Here is a 15,742-nt window from a genome sequence, read left to right as displayed (position 1 = left end):
TACAGTTATTACTGTCTACAGTCACCCTGTTGTGCTATCAAATAGGTCTTACTCATTCTATTTTTTGTACCCATTAGAAACCTTTTTTAAAAAAATACATCTTCCATGCTCATAAATAATGACAATGTTAACAATAAATGCTAATGGTTATATAAAGGTTACTATGCTCCAAGTCATTAACAGCTTTATATGTACAGATACATATAGAGTATGTTCGAGGGAGGATAACGGGGATTTACTGTCACAACAATGGGATCATATTACACCATGTTCCTTCCACTTGCAACCCAATATCCTGTTTAACCAACAAAATTCAGCATGACCTTAGTTTATTTATCGGGGGAATCTCCTCTCTGCTAGACTTCCCCTTAACCTCCATAACCTGATGCTTTTCACCACTAGGTAGGCTAAAAAATGGTTGCCTATATAGTTAACAAAGACACTCTATACTCAATCAAAAATAACTCTGTCTCGCTGTTTTATGTGCATGTATACTGGGAAGCAGATGGAAAAGAAACGTGGGGGGAGGGCAGAATTTATTTTACATTTTAGGCTCACCATTAAGTTGCCACTAGATTCACTTTGATAAATTTTACGTACAAAATGTATGATCTGGGTCTATTATTAAAGGGCATCAGATTTCTTTTCTTTTCTTTTTTTTGAGATGGAGTCTCCCTCTGTGATCCAGGCTGGAGTGCAGTGGCACTATCTTGGCTCACGACAACCTCCGCCTCCCAGATTCAAGTGGTTCTCCTGCCTCAGCCTTCCGAGTAGCTTGGATTACAGGCGCGAGCCACCATGCCCAGCTAATTTTTGTATTTTTAGTAGAGAAGGGTTTCACCATGTTGGCCAGGCTGGTCTAGAACTCCTGACCTGATTCGCCCACCTTGGCCTCCCAAAGTGCTGGAATTACAGGTGTGAGCCACCGCGCCCAGCCAGTATACCAGATTTCTAAACATACCTATAGATTTAATGCCTCTTAAAGCTTTGTTCATTTCCCCATCAACAACAAAGTTTCAAAATGCTCATCAAAATTGGCAGTCAGAAGGTTATTTTAGATTAAGGCAGCCAAAAAACCTAAATGCCATGCCTTGGACTTCTCTTCACACTATGAATTCTGCTTTTCTCTCCAACCAACCTCTTCTCTACCCACCATCACTTGTAATAAAATTCTGAAACAAACAAAAAACCTGTTCTGCTTAAATTTCCTTCTTATTTCTCCCTAGGTTACCTCCTTCTATTTCTCACCCTCCAGGTAATCTCTGTTTATCACCGAGAGTGTGTTTTTCCTGTTTTCTGTAAACATTAAACATTCCAAACAGTCAAGCTTTTGTTTGTATACAGGATATCAGTATAAAATAGAGGATGCCAAAGAAACTATCAGAATATAATGATACAATTTTAGAATCACTTATAAGCAATATAAAGATATTTTAAACTGCAGGAAACATTAAGATGAAAGAGGAAAAATAAAGAAGTGAATACAGAGATAAATTAAGTTGCCACATAGAAACACATATATGGACACATAAAACAGGAGAAGACAGTCTAGTGTATAAAGGTAACTACCTCCATAATTAGTAAATGCAAAAGAAGATATTCCAACAGTCACAACAAAGAATGCCACATTACATTATTCATAATATGATATTTATGAATTCACATATTAAAATGTTACCATTATCTCATATATAAAAATGTTGTATATTGACATATAACCAGATGATGTCTAAATGATAGATTTTGAGTAACAGAAACCTTGAGGCCACCAAGATGGCAGAATAGAAGGTAACCTACTTACATTCTCTCACAATAAGGTGTTTGATCTGTCCCCCTGAACTGACTTCCAGACTGAAGCCCAGAAACAGCTCAGTCCCCACAAGGGGATTGGCTACTTCCCTGTTTGCCCATGATCCTGCCACCAAAACCATTTGCCATGGGGTCCAGAAGGAACTGCTTACACTAGTGTTTTGGCAGAAAGGCTAGTCTGCCCGCTAGCTCTGGTCTCAGCAGTGGGCTGGAAAGTAGCCTTGCAGTGCTGCCCTCACCTTCCTTAGCTGAGGTCCCAGCTCAGAGTTGCTTACATAAGGACCCAGAGGGAGACTCACCCATATCTCTCAGCCCAGACTCAGAGCCTCCCTGACAGGCTCACCAGCCTCTGTCTCAGCAGATCCCCCCCTCAGGGCCCCCTCACTGCAGCTGGAGAACTATCCTATCTGCACAGGAACTTGCTGAAGACACATGCCTCTCTGAGCCAACATGAGACACTTCAGCCTCCATTCCCACAGCTGATCCCGAGAGGGCCCAGTCTCAGCTCAAGCTCCTCCTGTTGCAGTTGAGGAATTATCTCACTTGTGCAGGAACCTGCTGGGCAACACATAACCATCTGGGCCAACAAAACAGGCCTGCCAACCTCCTTTTCACACATCCTAAAGAGGTCCAGTCTCACTTCTACTCCCTCTCACTGCAGCTGGAGACCTATCCACCTGTGCAGAGACCTGCTGGGATGCACACCTGTCTGGGCCACCAGGACAGTCTTCTGGACCCAGGTCCCTGGCCAGCATTCCCACATAGCCTCAGCACCCTCCTTAGGTCTTTCCCCAGTCCATGAAGGCTGGAAAGCCACATAAACCTCAGAGCTCTTGAGAGACCTGCAGCAAGCCTGGGCTTAGAGTGTTGTCTAGTGCTGCAAGGGTCACAAGCTCAGGGAACAAAACAGTCAGTCAGCTTAGAATCCCTGGAAGGCCCTCTGAGGAAGGTCAAGTACAAACAAAGCCAGACTGTGAAAACTAAAGTAGATACCTAATATATCAATGTACAATACCATTGTACTTCCACAAGCATCAAGAACATTCAGGGAAACATGACGTCACCAAATGGACAAAGTAAGGCACCAGAGACAGAACCTAAAGTGAGGGAGATGCGTGATATCTCTAACAAAGAATTCAAAATAGCTGTTTAAGGAAGCTCAACAAATTTTAAGAAAACACACACAATCTATTCAAAAATTTATCAGAGAAATTTTTAAAAGACTGAAATACGAATGAAAAAAATCAAATAGAAACGTTGGAGCTGAAAAATAAATAAAATGAAAAATGCAATAGAGAACATCAATAGCAGAATTGATCAAACAGAAGAAAGAATCAGTGAATTCGTTGATAGACTATTTGAAAATACATAGCTAGAGGAGAAGAAAGAAATGAAATGAATAAAAAGGAATGAACAAGACCTATAGGATCTATAAAACAACCTCAAAAGAGCAAATATTGGGGTTATTGGAGTTAAAGAGAGAACTGAGAAAGACAAAGGAGTAGAAAGTTTACTCAAATAAGTAATAACAGAAAAGTTTCCAAACCAGAATATACAGGTACAGGAAGGTCAAGGGTCACCAATCCGAGTTAACTCAAACAAGAACACTCTAATTTACAAACTCATAAAGGTCAAAGACAGAGAGAATTTAGAAAACAGCAAGAGAATAGAAGCAAATAATGTATAAGACAGATCCAATATGCTTGGTAGCAGATTTCTCAACAGAAACCTCACAGGCCAAGAGGGAGTGGGACAATATGTTCAGAATGTTGAAGGAAAAAAACTGCCACCTAAAAATACTGTATGTGGCGAAGTTATTCCTCAAAAATGAAAAAGGGAAATAAAAGATTTCCCGAGACAAACGAAAGCTAAGGGAATGTATTGCTATCAGACCTATCCTGTAAGAAATGTGTGATTTCTTAGACACTAAAGGGAGTTCTCCAAACTGAAAGAAAATTATGCTAATGTGGTTGTTATACTAATATTGTAATCGTGGTGTTTAAACCACGTATATCTTTAGTAAGAAGACTAAAAGAAAAAACTATCAAAAAAAGGACAATTTGTTAAGAGACAACATAAATAACATAAAATGATGACATCAAAAATGCTAAAATGGGGGGAGAAGAGAGTTAATGTGTATAGGTTTTCTTTTTATGGTTTGTTGGTTTTGCTGTTTTGCAATCAAAGTTAAGTTGGTATCAAATTCTTGTTGTAACTAGATTTTTTTTTTGTAAGCCTCATGGTAATCACAGTGCAAAGCCTACAATAGATACACTAAAATCAAAAGCAATGAATTGAAACATACTATAAGAGGAAATCACTTAACCATAAAAGACAGAAAAAAGAGAGGAGTTACACAGCAACTAATAAACAAGTAACAAATGGCAGTAGTAAGACCTTACCAATCAATAACAACACTGAATGTAAGTGGTCTGAATTCTCCAATTAAAAGACACAGAGTGAGCTGGGCACAGTGGTATGCATCTATAGTCCTGGCTGACTGGAAGGCTGAGATGAGAGAATAGCTTAGGCCCAGGAATAATAATTAAAAAAAGACACAGAGGGACTGAATGGATTAAAAAACAACATACAAATGTATACCGCATACAAGAAGCTCACTTCACCTATAAAGCCAAACATAGACTGAAAGTGAAGGAATGGAAAAAGATATTCCATAAAAATTAAAACCAAAAAAGAGCAGGAGACGCTGCACATATATCAGATAGAATACATTTTAAGTTGAAAACTATAAAAAGAGACGAAGGGGAGGCTGAGGCAAGATAATAACTTGAACCTGGGAGGTAGATGTTGCAGTGAGCCGAGATCATGACACTACACTCCCACCTGGGCAACAGTGAGACTCTGTCTCAAAAAAAAAAAAAAAAAAAGAGACAAAGATGGTAATTATACAGTGATAAAAGAGTCGAGTCAAATCAGCCAGATCTAACAATAGTAAGTACATATGCACCCAACAATGGAGCACTCAAATATATAAAGCAAATATTAATAGATCTAAAGGGAGAAACAGACTTCAATACAGTAATAACAGAGGTCTTTGACCTCACTTTCAGGAATGGACAGATCTTCCAGGTAGAACATCAACAAAGAAAGATCAGAGTTAAACTACATACTAGACCATATAGACCTAATAGACATTTATAGAACATTTCGTTTGCTGCTGCAGAACACACATTCTTTTCATCAGCACATAAAACATTCTCCAGGACAGACCATATGTTAGCCACAAAACAATTCTCAACAAATTTTAAAAAGTCAAAATCATATGAAGTATTTATCTGACAACAGAATAAAACTAGAAATCAGTAACAAGAGGGACTTTGGAAACTGCACAAATACAGATATTAAACAACATGCTCCTGAACAGTCAATGAGGCAAGGAAGCAACTAAAAATAAAATTTAAAAATTTCTTGAAAAAAATAAAAATGGGATGCAGCAAAAGGAGTGCTAAGAGGGAAGTTGGTCAGGTGTGGTGGCCTCACTCCCAGCACTTTGGGAGGCCGAGGCAGGCAGATCACGAGGTCAAGAGATTGAGACCATCCTGGCCAACACTGTGAAACCCTATCTCTACTAAAAATACAAAAATTAGCTAGGGGTGGCACATGCCTGTAGTCCCAGCTACTCAGGAGGCTGAGGTAGGAGAATTGCTTGAACCCAGGAGGCGGAAGTTGCAGTGAGCCAAGATCACATCACTGCACTCCAGCCTGGTGACAGAGCGAGCCTGGTGACAGAGTCTCAAAAAAAAAAAAAAAAAAAAAGGGAAGTCTATAGACAATAAACACCTCAACAAAAGACTCCAAATAAACAATCTAACAAGGCACCTCAAGAAACTAGAAAAGAACCGACCTAAAAATTAGTAAAAGAAGTAAAAAGATCAAGCAGAAATAAATGAAATTGAGACTAAAAAAATTACAAAAGATGAACAAAGAAGTTTTTTATTAAAAAAGATGAACAAAATCAATAAACCTTTAGTTAGACTAAGAAAAAAAGAGAAAACACTCAAATAAATAAAATCAGAGAAAAAAAGAAAACATTACAATTGATACCACAGAAACACATCATTAGACACACAGATCATTAGAGACTATTATGAACAGCTTTATGCCAACCAGCCGTAGAGAAACAGAAAACCTCAACAAACCAGTAATAAGTAATGAGATGGAAGCAGTCATAAAAATCTCCCATCACAGAAAAGCCCAGATCTAATGAATTTCCTGCTGAATTCTTTCAAACATTCAAAGAAGAACTAATATCAATTATACTCAAACTATTTCACAACACTGAAGAGGAGGGAATACTTTCAAACTCATTCTATGAGGCCAGCATTACCCAGATACCAAAATCAGACACATACAAAATAAAAACAACACATTAAACCGTCAACAAGCTCACAGAGGTAGGATGCCCAAATCCCGGCCAAAATATAACATGTGAATGGGGGTGTGTGAAAGAGTATGCAGTTGGCCCTCTGTATCCATGCATTCCACATCTGTGGATTTAATCAACTGTGAGTCAAAAGTATTCAGGAAAAAAAAGATGGACAGTTCCATCTATACTGAACACATACAGACTTTTTCTTGTCATTATTCCCTCAGTAGGTTTAACAATAATTTACACAGCATTTACATTGCATAAGGTATTAAAAGTTATCTAGATATGATTTAAGGTATACGGGAGATGTGCACAGGTTACATGCAATTACCACTTTTTTGTTTTTTTAGAGACAGGGTCTCACTCTGTCACCTAGGCTGGAGTGCAGAGGTGCAATCAGCGCATCCTTGACCTCCCTGATTCAAGGGATCCTCATGCCTCAGCCTCTTGAGTAGCTGGGAATACAGGGACATGCCACCATGCTTGGCTAATTTTTTATTACACCATTTTATATCAGGACCTTCTGTATCCATGGATTTTGGTACTGGAGGGGGAGGTTCCTGGAACCAATCTTTCATGGGTGCTGAGGGACAGCTGTGTGTGCATGCATGTGTAGGGGATAGGTAAAAACAAAGAAGAACAAGGAAGATGGGGTAACTTTCCTTGATTTTTTCAGAAAGGGCAAAAATCCAGTGTTGTATCTTCTCCTTGGATGATTCTTTTGTTTTATATTTGTTATAATTGAGATTACATTATAATATATATTCAAAGTTTGAAAATGTTTGATAACAATTCCACATTGCTTTAAGGGAAGTTTATTTTGTTTTTAAGATCTTTTCCATCGTAACATGACAGTTTTTTACTGATGATCCAATTCTATTGTAAATGCATGCATATAGATGTGTGCATACAGATTCTAAACTTATCTTAGGCCAACTATAGAATATGCTTGTTAACATTTATAGAAAATTGGCCAGGCACGGTGGTTCTTGTCTGTAATCCAAAAGCTTTGAGTGGTCAAGCAGGGAGGATTGCTTCAGCCAGGAGTTTCAGACAGCCTGGGCAACATAGCGAGACCCCCATCTCTACAAAAGTAAAAAAAAAAAAATTGGCCAGCACAATGGCATGCGCCTGTAGCCTCAGCTACTCAGAAGGCTGAGATGGGAGGATGGCTTGAGCCCAGGAGGTTGGGGCCGCAGTGAGCTACGATCACACCACTGTACTCCAGCCTGGGTGACAGAGCAAGCCACTTTCTCTCTCAAAGTAAAAGAAAAAGAAAAAAAATTTACAGGGTATAAGAAACATAAAATAATATTACTCTATTAAATATGGTGATTAAAAATTTCTTTGATCATTTTTAGAAAGTTTTCATGGACATTCTATGATAACCTAAAAGACAACAGTTAAAAAAAAAAAAGAAGAAGATTGACACTTCTGGGTGACATTCACAAGGAAGAACAGCAACCAGCAACCAAAAACACCTTACCAACAACAGCTGAGGGCTAAGTCCAGCCGACTCCAAAGTGTGACACATATCCTCAGTGGAGCTTTCTCCATGCAAACACTTCCAAAAAAAGAAACTACCTGGTAGAACAAAAACAAAGCACATTCATCAATGACTACTTACCATTTGGACTAACAATCTTATTGAATCACAATCTGGAATTCCAGAGAAACAAAACATTATGAAGGAAGAGAAATTAATGGTTCAATTTGCTTGATTTATTAAAGCAGAAAGCAAATCATGATCTAATATTGTCTCTTTAGTATACTTATTAAAACAACCTATCGACCAGAGTGTCTTTTGTTGGCCAAAAAATACAGTACATTAAATACTTTCATTATTTAAATTTCAAAACAAACAGAATCTCCTGAGATGCTATATGTTCCTACCATGTTTTCTTCTAAAAGAAGACGGATACAAAGACCAGTGTATTATTTTACCTACCTAAAGCCACATACTCCTCTTCACTTATCTTCTTTACATTGAGCACATCCTTTTCATATTCTAAATATTCCAAGAATGTTTTTACAGGCAACACACCATCTTTATCATCAGAAAATCGAACATTTGTCCTGGTGTTCTCTTGCTTATACTTCTCTAGTAATGCCTGGAGCTTAAGTAGTTCTTTTTCATCAAGCCTTAGTAACACAGCCAAGTCCTTTAAAATAGAAAACAAAAACAACATTCCACATCTATCAACCACATTATCTGAACTGAAATTCAAGATTGTAAGCAAAAGTTGACTTTTTAATTAATATAATAGCTATCATGTATTCTGCTTAAAACTTTGCTTACAAGTCACATTTCATGAGTAGGAGTTTATTTAAATAAACTATAATCTTGAACACTACATACTACTAAAAGTACCATTTTAGCATATTTCTTGAGGGTACTTTATTATCTTCTAGAATGTTAGCATTTTTTTTTTTTTCGAGACAGGGTCTCACTTTGTTACCCAGGTTAGAGTACCTTGGCACGATCATGGTTCACAGCAGCCTTGACTTTCTGGGTTCAAGCAATCCTCCTGCCTCAGCCACCTGAGTAGCTGGGACCACAAGTGTGCACCACCACCTCCAGCTAATTTAAAAAGTTTTTTTTGTAGACACAGGGCCCCACTATGTTGCCCAGGCTGGTCTCGAACTCCTGGGCTCAAGTGATCCTCACACCTCAGCTTCCCAAAGTGTTGGGATTACAGGTGCAAGCCACTATGCCCTGGCAAATGCTAGAATTTTAATAAACATGTTTTACTGTATAATCAGAAAAAAATTTAAAAGGGTGTCAAATGCAACTCTTACCATTCTGAGGAAACTAAATATTTGAATTTAAATGCTTAATTATTAACCAGCGTAAACACTATAAAATAAAACATAGAAAAACTATTCTCATTGTATCCACATATAAGTCCTGTATGTGGCTCTCAGGGATACAACCTGTTAGGCTTTCAAACTATTTTTATATACTATATGTACAAAAACATATTGTGGCTGGGCATAGCGGTTTATGCCTATAATCTCAGCACTTGCATAAATAATATAAATTTAGCAGCAAGGCACAGAGAGCTAGCAGGGGGCTTGGTAAACAAAATATACCTTTAAAGCTTTAAAAAAATTCTTAATTTTCTACTTTGTTACTACTGATTGTAAAAAGTAAAAGCAACCAGATAGATTATTTTATATAATATAAAATGTGGGATTACTCACATTATCAGAGAATGGTGTGTCTAAATGAAAATCAAGGGAATTTAGTTGACTGACCGACTCATAGAGTTGCAGCAATTTTAGTCTATTGGCACAAAACTGTAGCAATCCTTCATCAACTGACTCAAGTTCTAAAAGGCAGAAGGAAAAGTATATATAAGAGATATATTTAACAGACTCATAAACAGGCTTTCTTTCATTAAATCTCTCAACATTACATAATTCCCTGATGCTCTGATGTATTAAATATTGAGATGCTTAAGCTATATCAGATTTGAAAGCAAAAATAATTTTTCTGTCATGACAAAATGTCTAATTTTTAAATAAAATAAGATGCTCTAAAAGTAGGGCGATAAAAAAGAAAGTGGAAATATCTTCATCTAATACTTAAAATTTAAAGAAATTATCTGGAATACTGTATGAATATTTATATCTAATATAAAACAAATATTTATTCTTTAAAAAGGGAAACAATGATAATCCCCCAAAAATCTTATTTGAAATACAGTATCATGGAATATTGTTCAAGTTCTTATAGCCTTAATAAAACTGACCATACAAAATAATTAGATTTTAGGAATCTTATTTTTATGTAGAACTTGAAACTGATGATTTTATAGAACTCCAACAATGGTGTTTGGTTTACTACCAGGTCAGTGAAAGATAACTTTTCATTTAATAAATTTTGGGATTTTGTTAATGCCTTGAGGGGTGGGAGGGCTTTATAAGTATACCATGCTTTTTAAAAGAGGTATTTATTTCTGACAAGTGGTATACACTAAAGGAGTTCACTATTTGCCAATGTCAGTTTCATGTATCTGTTAAAAAAAAAAAGGTTGAAAAAGAGTCTCAAAATTAGCATGTTTGAAGCCCTGAAAGAACAAATTATAATTTGTTTATTAAGCCACTTTAAGCTGGCTTACACATAATTAAAACACAAAGTTGGTTTTACATAATTAATATGACAAACAAAAGTCACAACTAGATGACACCAGTCCACTGCACACTACAATTTAACTGATGTTAGGAATTCAGAATAAAGTGAATTTTTACTAGTTCAGTTGGATGGAGTATGGTGTTACAACCCCACAGTTTCAAGTGTAATCCTTTTTCAGACAAATACATTTTGATGGGCTGACTGATTTTAAAGAACAATGTGATAGTACAGACAAATTTTGAACATCAAAAAATGACCAGAAAAAATAATCTGATTGTCATCTGTGATTTTGGAAGTCCTTAACTCTGTTCATGAGGGAAACTGATACACTAATAAAACATTAATACAAAGTACAAATATGTTTTATTATTATCTTGGTCAAAATGACATTATGTGCCCCCCTAGAGAAATTTGTCTCCTCTTGTGAAGCTAAAGAAAAGACAATGGCAGCGAGAGAGCTTGTTTGTTTTCCCATACCACCAGATAACTTCATTCCAATGCTTTCCTTAATGTTCTACAGCTATATCAGAATAACCACTTCTCATTCTATCCTGACCTCTTTCCTCACAATTAAAAACAACTTCCCAATAACAAACACTCAATACATTCAAAGACAGTTTAGATGAAGATCAACTACATATATTAAATAGGGAATAAATAAGATTCTTAATTTCTTATATATATATTATTTCCACATTAAAGTAACATGATGGTATCACAAAGTCAATAGCTTTCTATAATCAGTTACAAAATTTGAGTTCAGAACGTAACCTCCAATCAGTACAAACCCTATTACCTTGATTTTTCAAAGTGTCCATTAAAGTCTGAGTGATGTTTCTAAGGCAAGAAAATGGTAAACGTTCACTTGCCAAAATGCTTTCCAAAGCCTAGAAAAAAGATATTGAAAAGTTCTAGTAATTATAAGGCAATGATTTTATTTTTTAAATCTTATATTTATGCCCAAACTTTTACTACCCCAAATTTCAAAGAGAAGCTCTATATTTAAGATGTTTTAGTGTACGTATCTTAAATCTCAAGTTGCACTGTTAAGTAATATTCAATCAACTTTATGTCATGCCAAATATGATATAAATGACAAAAATCCAGGCTGAGAATAAAACAACTAGAAGGCAACTGCTACTTAACAGAATAGCCCAATCAAAACAGAAACAAAGATAAAGCTATTTACCAATAAGAAGTGTTTGAATATGCCTATGCTATCTAGGAATAAATGAAAAGCAGTGGTTATTGTCATGTCAATAACAAAAGCTGCTAATAACTTAGTTATAGCTTAATAACTGCATTTGTGCATGGCAGGCAGAATCTATAGGCCCTGCTAGATAGATATAGTAACCACCCTTCCCTACCTCCCTCTCCCTACCCCCATAGATATTTAAGATTCTTTATAACCAACCCCAAAATATCTCTTCATGCCTAAAGTAGCAACTATCGGAAACATCAATGAGTCAGACATAGCAGTTAAAGGTCATATTTATCCTTTCATATTAGCACATTAAATTGGGTTTCAATTAATGAGATTACATAGTTTAAAAAGTAGGCTGAGAATGTAGGGTAAGACAAATATCCAATCAACACAAAACTTCTGTGTGTTTGTGGAGGAGAAATGGGCTTAGAGGGTGGCTCAAGATGTTGCTCAGGCCTATAATGAAGCAACTACCAGGAAGCAATAAAGAAAGTGACTATAAGAGGCAAGAACCCAGGACAAGTGTAACCTGCTCCTGTTCTGCCTGTGATTACACAGGCTAGCAGCTAGCTTACTTTCTTCCCCATTATTCAGTCTCCCAAAGCCTAAACTGGTTTCTTCCCTCCCTTTAGTCAGTCCTCTAAGATATAACTTTTGTTATTGGGTTTTCTAGTATTTTTTATAAAATTCACAGCTTCATACATGATTCAGAAGTATCATTTAAAAAAAAGAAAATCAAGAAGACATTTTGCATTATGCTGGTTTCCCAATTTTGTTGTTCTATGATTTAAGATAAGAAGAAAGATGGCATCAAAATGAGAAGAACTGTGTGGGTTATGACCCTTTCTACTACAGATTTCTCAAACTGCCTCTCTAGATGCCCACTTTGTCATCATTATGTCATCTCTAATAATGGAGACTTTGCCCTAAGGAAAATGAGAGCCAATTAGCATTGTCAGTAGAATGGAAAACACAATTAAAAGTCACAAAGGTTTTTCTGTTCTACAATAACACAATAAAAAGTGTTTTAAAAGGGGACTGCAGCAGAATCACTCTGCACTAAGTTCTCCCACGTATCACTATTCACTAAATTCTCCCATGTATGTAGCTATAAAATAATAAGAAATATACACATTGGTCTATGGCCCCAGTACCTGACACAGAGTTCCTATAATTTCCTGAACAATGGGGGTGCTAGGAGTTTCTTTTGTTCCAATGTTTAGTCTCTGCCCTAGTTCATCAGTCAGCACTCTTAATCCCTTTGTAGACAGAGGTGTTAGGAGAACATTTGTTCTAACATTTGGTCCTTGACCCCCAGTTTCTGATGAGGAGATTCTAAGACCTCTGTAATTTCCTGGGTGATAGGAGCATCTTTTCTTCTAATGAGGCCACTCATGGCAGGCTCCTGCAAAGCTTCATAATAAGGGGTTGGTTACCAGTGGAACCAACCATGTATTTGAGGATTGGAACTTTTAGCCCAACCCCTGACCTCTGGGGAGCCACGAGGGGCTGAAGACTGAGTTGATCACCAATCGCCAATGATGTATTCAATCATGCTTATATAATGAAGCTTCCAACAACACCCAAAAGGATAAGGGTTGGAAGAGCTTCTGGATAGCTGAACACGTAGAGGTTCCTGAATGGTGGCTTGCCAGGAGAGGGAATGGAAGCTCTGCAACCCTTCCCATATGATTTACTCTATGCATCTCTTCCACCTGGCTGTTCATCTCTACCCTCTGTAATATCCTCTATAATAAATGGGTAAACGTTCAAGTAAAATGTTTCCCTGAGTTCTGTGAGCTGGTCTAGTAAATTTATCACCTGCAAAGAGGGGGTCATACTAACCCTAATTTATAGCCAGTCAGTCAGAAATATAGCTGATGACCAACTACTTGTGACTGGTATCTGAAGCAGGTAGAAGTCTTGCGGGACAGAGCTCTTAACCTGTGCTGATGATCTCATGCTATCTCCAGGTAGACGGTGTCAGAATTGAACTGAATTAGAGAATAACCAGCTGGTGTTAGCTGGAGAATCTGCCAAAGAAATTCACTGGTGTGTGGGGAAAAAAAAAACGCTACATCTAGTGGCAGAAGTGTTGAGTGACTGTGTAAGAGAAAAGAAAAAACCTGTGATACAGTTTTTTTCACATTTTCACAGTAGCATTATTTTAGATGCTGTGAATTATAAAAATCAAGTATTTGGTAAAGTTCCTACTTGAAGGAGCTTATAAGACCTAAAAAAAAAAAAGTTGGGGGAGCTATGATTAACATACACAAAATAATCAGAAAATAGTCATTAACTATCCAGTTTTGATTGAAAGTAGAGTAGGAGTTCAGAGTTATCCATGGGGATCGAAGCATTATGTAAGAATTTATGGAGTTAGGACTTGAATAGCATTATGAGGGGTTTGGATAGGAAGAGTGGGAGTAAAAGAAATCACCAATGGTGGCTGTATTATAACCACGAGCCTGGCAAAAAGTAAAGGTCTGGCAATACCATGGAATGCTGAGGCTGTGGAGTAACAGGGACTCATACAGAACAAGTGGGAATATAAATTAGTACAACTATTTTGAGAAGCAATTTGCCATCAACTAGTACAGCTGAAGAAGTTCACACCCTAGCAATTCCACTCTTAGGTATAAATGCCAGAAAAACTCTTGCATATGTGAATGAGGAAATATGTACATGGATAAGCACAGCATCATTGTTTGTAACGTCAAAAATCTGGAAACAACCTAACCATTCACTGACAGGAGTGTAAATAAATTCTAGTCGGTGAGCGGAATTTGTGTGGCATAGTAAATGAATCAATTATAACTATAGCTACATACACCAATATGAATGACACAGAAACATAATCCGGAAGGAAAAACTAAAGTCACCGAAGACACAGGGCACGACTCCATTTATGTAAAGTTTGAAAAGACAGGAAATGCATCAACAGGTTTCAAAGGAGTCACACAGGAATGATGTAACTATAAAGCAAAGAAAAAGAAAGAACCACAAAATTCTAAATTATGGTTACCTTAAGGATGGGAGGAGGGAATGGGACTGAGGGGGGACACTCAGGGCTCTTTAGAATTCCTGGTAAGATTGTATTTCTTAAGGTAGGTGGTCATACACACATATTTACTATTACATATATATTATATACATAATATATATAATGTAGGGATGTTTACGTGTGTGTACATAAAACTCACTCAGATGTATGGTAATACTAATTTTTTTTTTTTTTTTTTTGAGATGGAGTCTTGCTCTGTTGCCCAGGCTGGAGTACAATAGTGCGATCTCAGCTCACTGCAACCTCCGCCTTCCAGATTCAAACGATTCTCCTGCCTCAGCCTCCTGACTAGCTGGGATTACAGGCACCCGCCAACACACCCAGCTAATTTTTTTGTATTTTTAGTAGAGACGGGGTTTCACCATGTTGACCAGCTGGTTTCGAACTACTGACCTCGTGATCCACCCGCCTCAGCCTCCCAAAGTGCTGGGATTACAGGCATGAATATTAATTTTTTTTTTTTTTTTTTTTTTAAAGAGACAACAGGAACTTCCACATGAAAATACAGAAAGGGATAAACAATAAAAACGTGAAAAGAAGACTTCAGCCTGTCATGTTTGGGGGAAATAGGAAAACAAAGATTTTCTTAACAAGGCTGTATTATAGCTACTAGCAGAAAACTTCATGTATTATATATACTTACTTGTTTTTTGGTTGCAGGGTATTTAATATCAAGAATTAATTCCGTTATTTCTGTTTCAACCAAATCTATAAAGAAAAAATTAAAGTAAAATTTTAATTTTTATAACAGTGAAACATTATTCTGAAAGAAAATGAACATATCTGTACTACCAGTTGAGTCTAAAGGATTTTTGGGTTCTCTCACATTAATGTTTTCTTGTTATGAATTATAACACCCTCTAGATGGCACACTTCGGCCTTACAGAGCAATTCCAATAAGCTCATCCATGCATCATTTTGATTGCTCCATTCAGAATAGCTTATTGATTTAAAAGATGATAGAACAATATGCTTTATTATTTGTATGAGAGAATACCTACCAAGATTGGGAGATTTTGTTTTCAGTAAGGCTGCTAGTTTCTTCACTAGGTGCATATCCTTGGCTCGTTCACTCTTCTTATCACTAAATCAATAAATGTAACAAATTATTACAGAATGTGAAATTATTTTCTTTCT

General features: G+C 36.8%; 1 protein-coding gene across 1 annotated transcript in view; it reads right to left on the bottom strand.

The window, feature by feature from the left end:
- Nucleotides 1-15,742, bottom strand: part of RAB3GAP2 (RAB3 GTPase activating protein subunit 2 (non-catalytic)) — a 133,426-nt gene that overhangs the window by 25,814 nt on the left and 91,870 nt on the right. Inside the window, exons 16-21 of the mRNA XM_011969738.1 lie at nt 15,607-15,689; nt 15,249-15,313; nt 11,134-11,224; nt 9,404-9,531; nt 8,148-8,361; nt 7,686-7,783 (exon numbers count right to left, since the gene is read on the bottom strand). Coding sequence (XP_011825128.1) covers nt 7,686-7,783; nt 8,148-8,361; nt 9,404-9,531; nt 11,134-11,224; nt 15,249-15,313; nt 15,607-15,689 — 679 coding nt within the window. The remainder of the gene's footprint in view (nt 1-7,685; nt 7,784-8,147; nt 8,362-9,403; nt 9,532-11,133; nt 11,225-15,248; nt 15,314-15,606; nt 15,690-15,742) is intronic.

Source organism: Mandrillus leucophaeus, unplaced genomic scaffold (genome assembly GCF_000951045.1).
Source record: "Mandrillus leucophaeus isolate KB7577 unplaced genomic scaffold, Mleu.le_1.0 Scaffold901, whole genome shotgun sequence".
Taxonomy (NCBI): domain Eukaryota; kingdom Metazoa; phylum Chordata; class Mammalia; order Primates; family Cercopithecidae; genus Mandrillus; species Mandrillus leucophaeus.
This window is presented reverse-complemented; position numbering and strand designations above follow the sequence as displayed.